General features: G+C 51.1%; 7 protein-coding genes across 7 annotated transcripts; 3 read left to right on the top strand and 4 right to left on the bottom strand.

Moving 5' to 3' along the window:
- Nucleotides 1-84: 84 nt before the first annotated feature.
- Nucleotides 85-2,124, top strand: N7474_002704 (pantothenate transporter; the record flags this gene model as incomplete). The annotated part of the gene is made up of 9 exons (XM_057194119.1): nucleotides 85-264; nucleotides 330-411; nucleotides 637-872; nucleotides 928-1,053; nucleotides 1,104-1,241; nucleotides 1,292-1,484; nucleotides 1,637-1,725; nucleotides 1,786-1,928; nucleotides 1,989-2,124. 9 exons carry the CDS (start codon nucleotides 85-87, stop codon nucleotides 2,122-2,124), a joined length of 1,323 nt encoding a protein of 440 aa, XP_057055474.1.
- A 160-nt stretch (nucleotides 2,125-2,284) lies between these two features.
- Nucleotides 2,285-4,548, bottom strand: N7474_002703 (putative C6 transcription factor; the record flags this gene model as incomplete). Its single annotated transcript, XM_057194118.1, has 6 exons — nucleotides 2,285-2,630; nucleotides 2,694-2,785; nucleotides 2,836-3,447; nucleotides 3,499-3,916; nucleotides 3,973-4,399; nucleotides 4,497-4,548. 6 exons carry the CDS (start codon nucleotides 4,546-4,548, stop codon nucleotides 2,285-2,287), a joined length of 1,947 nt encoding a protein of 648 aa, XP_057055473.1.
- A 635-nt stretch (nucleotides 4,549-5,183) lies between these two features.
- On the bottom strand, nucleotides 5,184-7,168 carry N7474_002702 (putative MFS sugar transporter; the record flags this gene model as incomplete). Its single annotated transcript, XM_057194117.1, has 8 exons — nucleotides 5,184-5,389; nucleotides 5,443-5,503; nucleotides 5,558-5,714; nucleotides 5,775-5,869; nucleotides 5,918-6,109; nucleotides 6,165-6,574; nucleotides 6,625-6,714; nucleotides 6,775-7,168. The coding sequence occupies 8 exons, from the start codon at nucleotides 7,166-7,168 to the stop codon at nucleotides 5,184-5,186; spliced, it is 1,605 nt and encodes a 534-aa protein (XP_057055472.1).
- A 445-nt stretch (nucleotides 7,169-7,613) lies between these two features.
- N7474_002701 (UPF0075 domain protein) lies at nucleotides 7,614-9,053 on the top strand (the record flags this gene model as incomplete). The annotated part of the gene is made up of 3 exons (XM_057194116.1): nucleotides 7,614-7,706; nucleotides 7,758-7,832; nucleotides 7,887-9,053. 3 exons carry the CDS (start codon nucleotides 7,614-7,616, stop codon nucleotides 9,051-9,053), a joined length of 1,335 nt encoding a protein of 444 aa, XP_057055471.1.
- A 433-nt stretch (nucleotides 9,054-9,486) lies between these two features.
- N7474_002700 (class I SAM-dependent methyltransferase) lies at nucleotides 9,487-10,482 on the top strand (the record flags this gene model as incomplete). Its single annotated transcript, XM_057194115.1, has 2 exons — nucleotides 9,487-9,670; nucleotides 9,725-10,482. 2 exons carry the CDS (start codon nucleotides 9,487-9,489, stop codon nucleotides 10,480-10,482), a joined length of 942 nt encoding a protein of 313 aa, XP_057055470.1.
- A 198-nt stretch (nucleotides 10,483-10,680) lies between these two features.
- Nucleotides 10,681-12,041, bottom strand: N7474_002699 (Sugar isomerase (SIS); the record flags this gene model as incomplete). Its single annotated transcript, XM_057194114.1, has 2 exons — nucleotides 10,681-11,613; nucleotides 11,670-12,041. The coding sequence occupies 2 exons, from the start codon at nucleotides 12,039-12,041 to the stop codon at nucleotides 10,681-10,683; spliced, it is 1,305 nt and encodes a 434-aa protein (XP_057055469.1).
- A 654-nt stretch (nucleotides 12,042-12,695) lies between these two features.
- Nucleotides 12,696-13,656, bottom strand: N7474_002698 (nicotinamide/nicotinic acid mononucleotide adenylyltransferase; the record flags this gene model as incomplete). The annotated part of the gene is made up of 3 exons (XM_057194113.1): nucleotides 12,696-12,962; nucleotides 13,013-13,286; nucleotides 13,346-13,656. The coding sequence occupies 3 exons, from the start codon at nucleotides 13,654-13,656 to the stop codon at nucleotides 12,696-12,698; spliced, it is 852 nt and encodes a 283-aa protein (XP_057055468.1).
- Nucleotides 13,657-14,076: the final 420 nt, after the last annotated feature.

Raw genomic sequence — 14,076 nt, 5'->3', positions numbered from 1 at the left:
TGCTATGGCAAGATATACCAGCAACGGGTTTACGCTTGATCGAATTCCTCCCTTTTGCCATATACGAGTCAGCTACTTGACAGCATGACAGAGAAACACTCGGAGGCGGCTGTTGCCCGCGTCGAAAAACCGAAAGATAGTCCACCCGACCAGAATCAGGATGACTCAATGCAAATTTTTGCTTCATCTGGAGACTTGTTTGAATATTCTGCGGACGAGGCGCGGGTGGTTCGTTGGAAGCTTGATCTCATTTTATTGCCAATGGTATGTTTGAAAAGAGTATATATTGGGTGCGAAGCTTCGTTGAGAACTGACTGAGCTCTCTGCAGATGGCTATTACATATATTCTTTCCTTCATGGACAAGGTGGCTTTGGGAGAGTCTTCGATTTTTGGGAATTTTGGACGGCGATGTGCGTCCTGAAATCAATTTCCCTTTCAGCTATTTCGCAGACTGACAATGACTTGCTTGGGGGAACAGCACTTGAAAGGGCAACAATATAGCTGGGCCAACGCAATTTTTTATTTCGGATACCTATTCGCGCAGTATCCAAGCTCGATTCTGATGCAAAAGCTGCCAATGGGCAGATACTTTGGAGTTATGATCCTCTTGTGGGGAGTCGCTACAACATGCACAGCGGCAACCAACTCCTTCGCAGGCTTGTCCGTGTGTCGGTTCTTCTTGGGTGCCTTTGAGACTTGCATCACCCCCATTTTGACTATTCTGGTTTCCCAATACTGGACTCGAGGCGAGCAACCACTACGCGCTTCGATTTGGTGGGCAGGTGGAGGCGTCGGCGGATTTATAGCTGACTCGATCACATATGCTGTATCCGGGGGAGCGTGGAAAGGCAGCCAATATGCCACATGGCAGGTACGATGCTTCTTCATCTGATTGATCGGATCTCAAATCTAATCCAAGATATCAGGTTGTTTTTCTTGTTTTTGGCCCCATCAGTATTGCATGGGGCGTTTTCCTCTTCTTCTTCCTGCCGACCTCTCCGATGTCTGCTTGGTTCTTGACAGAGCGTGAAAGAAAAATCAGCGTTATGAGGGTATGTCCATTGTTGGGATACATGGTTGACATACTAAATAAGTATCTCAGGTTGCTCGAAATCACACGGGTATTGAAAATCGCAAATACAAACTCTACCAGGTTAAGGAGGCTCTGCTTGACATACAAGTCTGGATGTTGTGTGCGCAGAGCTTTTTACAATGTATTCCCGGAGGGGGTTTGACTGCTGTAAGTCCAGGAGGCATACGTTTTTGAGGTTTCTGCTGAAGACGATGCAGTTTGGCAAAATTGTTCTCCAAGGCTTGGGATACTCAGACCGCGAGACCGTGGTTATGGGTATGCCTGCCAATGGAATTCAACTGCTCATCAATGTCCTGGCCGGTGTTATCTCTCAGGTTATTCCTAATACAAGATGCATGATGATGATTCTTGCAAATATCATCGTGCTGATTGGAAGTGTATTGATTGAGAGTAAGTTTCATCCCACTACTTGAGTATTACTCCTCTTATTTCTCGTCTTTCTGCAAATAGCTCTACCTGTCTCACAGAGACTTGGGCCAAACTATAGTAAGTCTCCATGCCTTTAGCCACCTTCTAAAAGCAATTTTAACGTTGGTTAACAGTCCTCTACGTCAACACTATTCCATATATTATGTGCATGAGCTTGATATCTTCGAATATTGGTGGATTTACTAAGAAGGCCACTTGTGCTGTCAGTTTCCCCGTCTTCTGAAACCAAAGCAAAATGCTGACTTTTACGTTTGACGAATAGGTAATGATGTTCATTTCCTATGCTGTTGGACAAATCGTTGCTCCACAGTTTTTTATTGACAGCGAAGCCCCTACGTATCCTACTGGGTTCCGGGCATTTTACGTCAGCGTGGCCCTCATGATCGTGATTGAGCTTCTGATGGTGTAAGTTTCCACACTTCAGGAGGCCATAAAGCACCCATAGCTGACATATTTTCTCGCCAGGCTTTATTTGGCCAGAGAAAATCGCAAGAAGGCCAGATCAGTCCCATCCGAATCCCAAGCCCCTTCAGGTGTATCCTCCGCGGATTTTCAGGATCTCACAGACAAGGAGCATCCTCACTTCAGATATGTTTATTGATAGTCGCACAATATCAAACGGTTGGAGACTTCGGATTGACTCTCATTGAAATAATATTTTACCTCCCCATCTATTTTCAAACACTGAAATACCCGCTTTATATACCGATCCAGTTATAAACTGTCTCCCTAAACTCCAATGTCGAAAACTCAGTCGAAAATCATTCAAATGCCAGTGGCAAAAATCCCTCGGGATTGGAAGAATCGAACGACCATGGCCAATCTTCCAACAGTTCTGGCGGCAGCTGAAATTGTGGCATCTGGTCAAAGCCAGCAGTAGTTGTGGTTCCGACGGGCAGGGCGGCCTGTGGATATGGTGAGGGAACAGCAAGTTCGGTCTTTTCGTCTGATACTTGCATTGCGTTGCTTGCTGCTGTAATATCTAGCAACCTCGAAGTACGCATATAAGCGTCTATTCGGTCAACCTGAGACCGTAATCGTTCGTGGGCGCCGGCAGCTCGGTGGAGGCCAGTCTCGAGACGTTGAAGTAAATTTGCCATTTCAAGGCTACATGCCAGGTCAGTCAAAGATCGGAGTGTATACAGCGTCAGGGGAATAGATTGCACGTACAGTAATGTGCGAACCCGGATGTAGGATGATTCACACAAGTTTCCCTCCATGACAGAGCCGAGGATGTAACCAATACCGCCGAGGTGATGAAGCTAGACACTATGAGTACCTGTTCCGCATATATAGTGGGAAGAATACATACCAGAGGGGAGCTGATTGCTTTCAGATACTCCACCGGCACATTCGAAAATACGCTGAGCAGTTCTCCTGCAACATCACATTTTCGCTCGACGCCAATCTCTTCCGCAGACAGGAGAACCATGCGAAGGAGCTGTAGTGTCGCCTGAATATTGGCTGACTGAAATCCAAACAAGTCCTTGGACATGTCTCCTGTAATTGGTGGCGTCTCTCGAAACTGTGAGGGAAGTGCCGAGTACAGAGTGAGGACTTTATCCATAACGATTGGTTCCGACATGGATGTTGGGCTAAATAGAGACCAGACTTGTATAGTCCCATTTGCTGAAGAGAACCGCCGTCTGTTTCCATCAACAACGTGCTCAAGAATGCGATAAAGGTCCGTGGTAAAGTTCCAACCACGCAGCCAGGTCACAGGCTGGCGGGATAACACGCTGGCTTCGCTTGGAGGAAAGGACATTGCTTCCGGTGATACTGGCGCTACGGTATAGCCTTGATTTGTGATAAATTCGTCATCCACTTCAGTCGGATAGCGCACCAATGAATGGGCCTCGCGGTATCGAATAACGCCTCCCCAGACAACAGTCGCATAGATGTCCAGGGTATAAATAGACCAGAACTGCCATGGCGGTCAATAAAGCAGCTTAATATAGAAAATAGAAGTCCATACCAGTCTCCGACGCTCCTCGATTTCAATGGGACCTAAATCTTTTGGCCAAAGCTTTTCGTCATGAAGGCCCTCCATCGAGACCAGGGTGTGATACAGCCCAGAATACTTCTGCATGCTTTTGATTTGACCATTCTGAATGCTCGCAATAGCAAGGATGGCACAAGCACGCATATAATTAAATCCTTTGGCGGCCACAAGATCTCGAGGAATAGAATCCCTCGCTGCTGCAAAGAAGGCTTCAGATGGTGGATCCATGAGCTCTTCCCGGTGCCACTGATTCGAGTACAATGCACCGTCACGCGCACGAGCGGAGACCAAGGAGCAAACCGCCATCGTCGAGGCAAAAAGCCCTTGGTTGCGGAGATGCTCCTTGTGCTTAATTCTGTCTATAAACGACGGCTTGTGAAATAATGGAAATCTAGAGATGGACTGTTCAGTCATGTAGTCAGCCAAAATAAATTCGATGGGGCATACATTGGATAGACGATCTCAAAATAAACTTGGACCAAGTTCATTATTTGCCGGTCACATGCAATGGCAAATGCCTTCCATGAATTATGCAGCGCTCCATCTTCGTCATCACCCTCTCTTGCCAACCAACCTGGGTTGAAAGTAGGCCAGGGGTCGCCAGAGACCGACAAACGGTTGGAACTCCGAGAAGCAGAGGATGCGGAAGCTCTTTCTTGGTATCCCGATGCCGTTGAGGGAGGAACACCATGATCGATCAATTCCCTCCCTAGCTGAGCGTCGCTACCACCAATGCGAGTGCCGGCCTTGACGCCTCTGCGTTTCGCCGGGCGATCAAAGGTGCACGATACATCGAAATCGACACAATTCTGACAGCGACCTAACGGGTCTCCACTTGGACTGCATTTGATGCTGCGTCTATTGCAGAAGTCGCCTGCATTGCGCGGGTTAGTGTCTGGTATCCAGGGTGCTGCCCGCCCATCTAAAGAGTGGAGAACCCCAGGTCGGCCGAGGGAAGAGGAGATACGTACATGCTTTGGAGACGCGCTGCAGCTTCCGTGGTTTTTGCGATTTTGGCGACATTCATTCATTAGATCATTCCAGGTTGGTAGGAGGTTGGGCAAAGGCGCGGAGCTTGGCAGGTTGTACGAAGCTCGACGGCGAGGACCGCCGACTGGACCACGGCACGTGAGTTTGTCCGAGGAAATGAGATTGAGATCGTGGGGAGTAAAACAAGGTTGACAAATGCATCAACCAATCAAGTTCACCCCTTGCGATTAATTCTCGACTCAAGAAAGTAAGTGCAGTGGAACAAATGGACGAGAGCCGCGAGGACCGCGCGGAGGAGATTAGTCAGCGGGGTCCAGTTCACCCGTTCTTTTGAGATTACATGATATGTCGAAGATGATTCGTGGTACGACCGTGTTTAGTGGGTTTATAGTCTAGTTAGCCAATTTCGCAAGCCACCCGCCCACTCCAAACCCCCATAGTAAGTGCATCATTTTTTTTTCTCGATATTCAATAACCACATGATTATTTTGTTTGACATTAGCCTGACACTACAATAAGCTATAAAAAATAGTGTACACCTAACATCAACAATTATTTTTTTCATTACCAAAAATACGTCTATGGAGGCTCCAAATATATATATATCTGAATCACCAAATATCAGAAAAAAAATTCAATTTCGTAAAGTGTACAAGATACAAATGGTATTACACAATCCTCTCCACCTCTGGCTTCTCCTCAGAAGTCCGCTCGTTTCTACCAACATCAGGAGCCTCGCCCTTGGTGACTCCGTGTTCCGCCAGAACATCACCATGTAGTTTATATGCTTGTTCCATCTTCCAGTAGAAGGGACTTGAAGTCGAGAACAGTGCTTCAATCGATTCCAAGGAGCGGTTACGAGTCTCAGGGTAGACTAAATTAATTATCAGCTTGTAATTCTTTTTGGTATTCCCGGGCCAGACTCACCGAGATAGACAATAGGGATCCAAATGAGATTGAGACCAGCAAAGAGAAAGTATGTCCGGCTCTAAGATGAGTTGGTCAGCGTCGCCTGTAGCGGGAGACTACTTGGCAAACATACCTTCATAGTATCAAACATGATCGGGTTGACCAGAGTAGTCATTCCCACGCCAATGGCCCATCCAGTAATCCCAAAGCCATTGCCTTGGGCTCGCAGTTCGCTAGGGAAGATCTCTGTGGGAACTAGGAATGCGACGGTACCCCAGGTGGCAGCATAACTGTCAAAACCCATCATGTCAGTTAAGAGAAAGGGTTGGAGTGGTGTATAGAGAACTCACCCAATGTTAAACAAGAACAGCATGGTCACAGCACCAGGAGCATACTGGGCTGCCTTCTCCGGGTTATGCAACGAGCCTTCATACACAGCTCCAGCCTGGAATATAGTTAGCAATAGACAACATACAGAGAGGCAGATACATACAATGGCATTGACAGCAAATAAAACAGCCGCGCCACCCATCAGACAGGGACGGCGGCCTAGGCGGTCAACAATATGAGCACTGATAATTGTGCCGACAATTCCAACTGTATTGAGGCCTCCGGCCAGGCCGTTCTGTTTGATGGTACTGTATCCAGCTTGGTGCAGAAGAACCGGGGAATATGCGGTGACAGCCTGGATTGCAACCTAGGTTAGAAACGGTCTGAGAGAAACTCCAGGATATACGCACAGTGATACCAGTCCAGGAAGCCATGATCTGTAGCCAGACACAGAGCCAGGCTCGTCGGCCCAGGTTTGCGTGGGTCGTTGAACCCTTCCCAAGCAATATCTTTGCAAACTGGATGGGAGAACTGCGTTGGCCTTCCTTTGCCAAAGTGATAATTTCCAAGTATTCCCGATCAATCTCACCCGGTGTGGCCTTGTGGTTGCGAATGCGCTCCAAGAGTTCGCGTGCCTCTTCTTTACGACCAACGGACGCAAGGTATCGAGGACTATCTGGCAGCATCTTGATAAAGCCGACGAGGATGAGGGCAGGGAAACACTGGAAGGCTAGGAGAAATCTCCATCGCACAGCTGAGTATCCGTTGTTGACGAAGGAGAGGCCAAAGGAGATCCAATAGGCGACAGATATTCCTAGGTCTGGAAGTCGTTAGCATTGTCTGCCACAAATGGTTCTTGGTTCAACTCACAGTTGGCAATGAAGACGTATCCGAGAAACCCACCGCGATGGTTTGCTGAAGAGGTTTCCGACACCAAGACAGGGGTGATACCGGTTAGAGCTGTTGTTGCAATCATGAGAGTTAGAACAAGGCACCCTTCGAGTCCTACGTAAAACTCACCTCCAGTGCCAATACCCGTCACCACTCGAGCACATATCATGAAATTCGAGTTCTGAGTCGCAGACTGCAAGGCGCCACCGACCAAGGCAAACAACGCGCCGATAAAAAGGCCGTTGATTCGACCGATTCGGTCTGCCAGCCAGCCACCAGCGAAGCAGCCGAAAATAGCGCCGAAGTAGTAGACACTGACGATGCCGCCTTGGTGCGTGGTGTCGGTCACGGTGCCATCCGGCTTCCCGATGCCCACGGTGGTTACATAGTCGGGCGAGGCGTTGACGCCGCCCATGACACCCTGGTCATAGCCTTCGAAAAAGATACAAATGAGTGAGAAGGTCTGGATGGCAACATTCAGCTGCCGTGGCGAGAGCCGCTTCCACAACGTCGTGTAGGCCATTTTGCTGTGTCCGACAGTTCATACATGGTCACCATCGGGCGATCTCGAGTCATTTATAGAGTGGAGCGTCCCCAGTTCATCGGGATGGGCTTGAAGAATGACGGAGAAGTGTGGGGACGAGAGCTTCCTCCGCAGGTTATTTAAGCGTGTAGCCGTTTACCCATGCTGTTAAATGTGAGCCTTGGTTCGCTCTCTCTGCAGTGGCGTGCAGTGGCGGGGGAATTAAGCATTTTGCCGATCACCCTTTCAACCGACCCGGCATTCTCGAGGATCAGGCTAATTGGATGTCAAATGGTGATGCCAATATGCGCCGGCAGGTGTTCTCCGCCATTCGGTCGGTTAGCGATGGGATGCGGTTTCGAGGTTTCATTAAATAAGGCCCAGTGCTCGCTCATGGCTTCTCTTCGTTTCCTCCGATATATCTCTCGGTCTCATATAGTAAAGTATGACTTCAAACACGGTCAACGGCACGGTCAACGGCACGTCCAACCATGCCTTGGACATCACTGTCCTTGGTTTGAACAGCGGGACGTCGATGGTAGGTAGTTTTTTTCCGTTATGGGGAAGATGAAGCTCACATTTAATCAAGGACGGTATCGACTGTGCTCTTTGCCACTTCCGCCAGGAGACTCCCGAGTCGCCAATGCACTTTGAACTGCTCAAGGTGAGTAATTCCTGACATCCACACAGAGCGCTACTAATACGTAACTCTGTATAGTATGGGGAAATCCCACTGGAGCCAGTGATCAAGAAGCGGGTGATGAACATGATCCTGCACAACCAGACTTCGCCATCTGAGTTGTCAGAAGTGAATGTCATTCTGGGCGAGACGTTTGCTTGTGCTGTTCATCAATTCTGCAAGGACCATCAGATCGACATCAACACAATCGATGTATTGGGCTCCCACGGCCAGACTATCTGGCTGCTCTCCATGCCCGAGCCGGGGGAGACTCGGAGCGCGCTGACCATGGCCGAGGGCTCATTTCTGGCCTCGCGCACGGGAATCACCTCGGTTACAGACTTCCGGGTCAGCGATCAGGCTGCCGGACGCCAGGGTGCTCCGCTGATTGCCTTCTTCGACGCGTTGGTGCTGCACCATCCCACTAAACTGCGGGCATGCCAGAATATCGGCGGCATCGCTAATGTGTGCTTCATCCCGCCAGATACTCACGGCGGCGTGGACGAATGCTATGACTTTGATACCGGCCCAGGTAATGTGTTTATCGACGCCGTGGTGCGCCACTACACCAACGGCGAGCGCGAGTACGACAAGGACGGTGAGATGGGTGCGCGCGGCACCGTGGACCAGGAGCTCGTCGACGACTTCCTACGTCACCCATACTTTGCCCTGGAGCCTCCCAAGACCACCGGACGTGAAGTCTTCCGCGACACCCTCGCGCATGACCTGATCACCAAGGCCGAGGCCAAGGGTCTTCGTCCTGACGATGTGGTGGCCACCATCACCCGCGTCACGGCCCAGGCCATCGTGGACCATTACCGTCGCTATGCGCCGAAGGATCTCGAGATTGCCGAGATCTTCATGTGCGGCGGTGGTGCCTACAACCCCAACATCACGGCTTACATCCAGAAGCACTATCCCAACACCCGCATTATGATGCTCGACGATGCTGGGATTCCCGCTGGTGCAAAGGAGGCCATCACCTTTGCCTGGCAGGGTATGGAGGCTGTTGTGGGTCGTTCTATTCCCGTCCCCACGCGCGTTGAGACTCGCCAGGAGTATGTGCTTGGAAAGGTGTCACCGGGCAAGAACTACCGCAAGGTCCTGCGCCAGGGTATGCTCTTTGGTGCGGGCCATGATCACCTCTCTCCGGTCAAGGAGCTGGTGAACTATGTTGATGGGAAAGTGTTCAACAACAAGTGGTGATTGGTTGAAGCGACCCGGTCCTTGTATAGAATGGGTCTCAACGGGCGTCATTCTGGGAGTCTTTATTGATGATTTGGGATTGCCATCCATTATACATAGTAATTCGAAATCATATTCCAGGTGTTTCTATACTTGGTTGTCCAATGGGTGGAGGAGATGCTCTTGATACATACACTTTCTTGTTAGAGCAACCCAAGATCTTCACAGAATGTCTCCAATAATTTGTTTAAGCTGCGATCCTTCCAATAAATCCGAACCCGTTAATTTTTGTTCTTATTTCCTATACCTATACGTACATACCTGCTGTTTACTATCGCCGCTATCAAGTCGAGGTGGGTCCCGCAGCGGAAAAGTCAGGCAGGATTGTCGTTAACAGGCAAAAAACCCCCTGTGCTCCAACTACCTACCTACCTACACAACCAATTAATTCACAATGTCACCACGCCTCGCTCGCGCCCTGCGCTCCAGCACGACACGGCGTGTCTTCCACAGCCCAGCTCCCTACCGCTGTTTTTCGTGCGCAACCCGCGTCCAGCAGCAGACAAAGCCCGAACAGGATGAACGCATGACACACTTTGGGTTCACCAATGTGCCCGAATCTGAGAAGGAGTCGCGAGGTATGTTTGCAACCTGACCACAAGTGACAGCAGTGGAGCTGACCTAGACCCCAGTGGGTGCCGTCTTCAGCTCCGTCGCAGCCTCCTACGACACGATGAACGACCTCATGTCCCTGGGCATCCACCGCCTCTGGAAAGACCACTTCGTACGCTCCCTCAACCCAGGTTCCTCCCTACCCGCGCGCGACCCCTCCGCCCAAAAGGGCTGGAACATCCTCGACATCGCCGGCGGGACCGGCGACATCGCCTTCCGCATGCTCGACCACGCCACCAACATCAACCACGATCTCGACACCCGCGTGACGATCAGCGATATCAATGCCGCCATGCTCGCCGAAGGTCGCAAGCGCTCCGTGCAAACACCCTACTACAACACGCAGCGCCTCTCCTTCCTCGAAGCCAACGCCGAAAGCATACCCTCCATCCCGTCGGACTCGGTTGATTTGTACACCGTTGTCTTTGGGATTCGCAATTTCACGGATAAGCAGGCAGCGCTGAATGAGGCCTTCCGGGTTCTTAAGCCTGGCGGGGTTTTTGCGTGCATGGAGTTCAGCAAGGTCGATAACCCGCTCTTTGATGCGGTGTACAAGCGCTGGAACTTCAGTGCTATCCCCCTCATCGGGCAGATCGTTGCTGGTGATCGCGATAGTTATCAGTATCTGGTGGAGAGCATTGAGCGGTTTCCTAGCCAAGAGGAGTTCCGGGGTATGATCCAAAAGGCTGGGTTTATGATTCCGGGGCAAGGGTATGAGAACTTGACGGGTGGAATTGCGGCAATTCATAAGGGAATCAAGCCTATTCACAAGGCTTGATTTGGACGGAGTATATAAAATGTATTTGTACCTCTAGCTATTGCATTGTCTCTGTATGATAATAGAGAATCCAACAAAATCTCGCAGAACTGTGCAATGCCATGATCCAAATCCAATGCAGAAAAGACATTAATAAAACGGGCATAACATCGTCAACCAGATGCAACCATGCAAATAGTATGTACAAGATTCAACAAATCATTCATCGCACAGGTCATCCGCCTCCATCACCCCGATGCACCTGGCCGGATCTGCGATATCATTTACCACCGCAATGACAGAGACCGGGTCAGGCCCCTCTCGGGATGTGGAGACCACTCGGCGCAGTTCCTCAAGCGAAGTCGAGTCTGGTACCACCAACCATTCAGTCCGAGGCACAGACACTTGAGTATCCACCTGGGAAACGCGCCGATCCACGTTATCGGTCTGTGCGAGAACAGAGCGGAATCGCCGTGGAGGTACAATTTCCGACGGAGATAGAAATACCCAGGACTTGGCGTCGGGATTTTGGATAGCTGTGAGGAGTATATCGAGCAAGCGGGGACTAGGAGGTGACAATGCGGATGAAAGTGCCACAGTGGGGATCTGGTCTATAGGAACGAGCATAGATCGAGGAATCTGACGAGGTTTTGGCGGCGGTTGCAACGAAAAACACGGGATCACAGTGCCACCGGCGGCGTCATCCCAGTAGGTCGAAGCGGAGGAAGCAGGGGAGTCAAATGCCGTCGTTGTATCGCTTGATGGCGCGGTCGTCGGTGTGCTTGCTGCAGCTGTTGCTGCCCCGATAGCTCCGCCAGGGTGGAAACTTCGGAAGACTTCTGCTGGACCTTTGCCGGGTGTCGTGTGAAGTTTCCGAGCGGTAGCGATGGCCAGTGCATCTCCCAACGACAGAGCCACTGTTGTAGACGATGTCGGCGCCCCCACGCCAAACGACGACCCCTCGTCTTCATGAATAGGAGCAGGAAGTAGAATTCCCATGCCAGACGGACCATGCAGAGACAATAAGGGACAGGTATATGGCGAAGTGTGAGAAGTAAGCGCAATGACCGGGACCGAGGCCGGAATATGCGGTAACAAAGCAATCAACTCAGGCGAACGGCCCGAAAAAGAAATCAGAAGCATTGTATCGTTCTAGAACCCGAGTCAGTCAGCCCTGTTCATGCACAATGCGGGCAGATCAGGCGTACCGGCCGCACTAATCCCAGATCCCCATGCAACGCTTCCGTCGGATGCAGGAACGCACTATACACCCCCAAACTATTCATCGTCGCCTCGATCTTGCGCCCGATCTTGCCACTCTTGCCCACTCCACAAACTACCAACTTCCCGCCATCGCGCACGCTGCGCGCGATCTGCTCCACGGCCCGGGCGAGATCCTGCTGTGCCCGTGCATCTGTCTGGTAGATGTGCTCGAGATGGGCGAGGGCGGCTCGCTCGGTGGAGAGGACGTGGATGGCTGTTACCACGGAGGAAACATCTTGGGTTGTCGGGGAAGAATAGGGTTCGCTCGGGTCCGGAGGGGTGAGCGGCCAGGTCGAGAGGCCGTTGTGGGAGGACATGGAGGGCAGGGGAGAGAGAGAAGAAGAACGGCTAATAGTCCATCATCGAGAGGGCTAGGGAAAGTCAGACCAATTTATCTCGGCCGATGGATGAAGGCTGCCCAGACCGACACGGGCTGCGTTGAAGGAGCGGAAATTGTGGAGGCGAAGGAAGATCGGAGGTGATCGATAACGGATGATAACGGGTCAGACATACTAGAAGTGAGGGATGATATTCGTATATTGACTAGGTAGAATTCATCAATTCTACAGTCTCTCTTTATAACATACCCCTGAAAGGAATATTGCGGAGAGACTTCCATACAATACTTCCGTGAGATGCCCAGATGGTGTCATCCGAGGCTCCAATGGTGAATCCGTCAATCAGATACCCGATCCAGTAACTCCGATCGACTATAGCAGATATACATACTTCTACACCGTGACGGTTCTAGGCAGGTCTAATTGTCCTCGTCATATGTACAGAGGGTATATCAATCAAGGCTGGAACGAGGTATTATGTACATCGGAAAAAATGATAAAGCAGGTGAGACAGCCGCCAGTCCACTTCCTGGAAAACGCCGGGGAAAATCATTGTCATGTCGTCGCTTCACCTCCCGCAGGCAGAGGGTATCGTATCTTGCGTATCGCTGGTTGCAATAAGTGATGGGAGCATCAACCGGACCTCCCTGCGTCCTGCCGTTCCTTCCCCTTCTCTCCCGTGCCGTCATCTTCGTACAGATGGTGTTGCTCAATGTAGTGGATGACGGGGACGGGGATGAGGTAGCGCACGCTCATCTCCCGCCGGAGGAAGAGCCGGATCTTGGTGCTGCTGACGTCGTTTTGGATGAGCTGCTGAATCACATAAATATTATCCTTCCAGGGCTGCAGGCTCGCCAGCGCCTCGTCGATATCGGTGCCGCTGCGTTCCACAATGAAAGACTGATGAGGTGATTAGCAGACGATAAAAAATGGATAGACAGCCCACATACCCCATATTTGCCCAGAATGTGGTCGAGATCCTTCTCGCTCCAAACACCAGGAGTAGACATTGTGTGGATCAGATCCGCGCCCGCCAGCAGAGCAATCCGGACGGGCTTCCGGGTTCCATTTCCGGCATCCACGCCCCCGCGGACGGTGTTGATTTCGTGGTCAAAGTGGTCCAGCACCACGGCGGTGGGTTGATACTCCTTTTGCATCGGCTCCCACGTATCGACCATCAGCCAGTCGGATGTTTGATCCACTGCCAATTGACACATTGCGACTCTATTGTATTTATAATCAGCGCTCCGGTGCGACCGGCTCCGAGAGCAAGACTTCCTTACCGATGCTCGGCACTGGCCAAGCCAGCCTTGCGGTATGCATCAGACACGGGCGAGAGATATCCTCCGAGGAGTTCAAAGTCGGTGCTGAATTTGACGTAGTCCGCGGCCATCTCGAACATGCGCAGGTGGAGGTAGGTGATGGGCGAAAACGAGCCGCACGCGATCAGCATCAGCGGCGTCTTCTCGGGGTCGGCCATCTTGCGCTTCAAGCGCAGTTCGGGAAAGACGTAGTCCTCCATCGGGGCTGGGGGAATATGGGCCGGAGGTTGGTGGACATCGTCGCTCTGCCCTCCGATCATTTCCGTCGCCATGGCGGGGGAGGGGCCGGGGTAGAAACAGCCGTTTTAAGACAAAGATTCCGGGAGGAATCTGGGGCAAGAGAGAACAATTTCTTGAGGGAAGTTCTAGAAATGTGGGAGAGAATGAAAGAGATTGGGAGGAAGGACGAGAGGCGGAAAGAAGCGATGGCGAAATCGAAGGGGCGAAACAGCCGAAGGCGGAGGAGGACGAAAGGGAAGGGTTCGGTGAGTCAAGAGAGCCAGACAGAACAGCCAACAGATGATGATCTACACGGTCTAGGTGATGAGGATGAGGATGATGGTGATGGTGATGGCTATTATTATCATTATGATTATAACTATGAGGAGTCGGAAACTGATACCTAGATCCTACGACAGTATATATAGTAGTTGGTTGGGTACTAGGACGATGGCTAGGACTAGGGCCATGAC

Source organism: Penicillium riverlandense (assembly GCF_028828495.1).
Source record: "Penicillium riverlandense strain IBT 135883 chromosome Unknown utg000002l_segment0_segment0, whole genome shotgun sequence".
Classification (NCBI taxonomy): Eukaryota; Fungi; Ascomycota; class Eurotiomycetes; order Eurotiales; family Aspergillaceae; genus Penicillium; species Penicillium riverlandense.
Note: the sequence above shows the minus strand (reverse complement) of the source record. Positions and strands in the feature narration are given on the sequence as shown.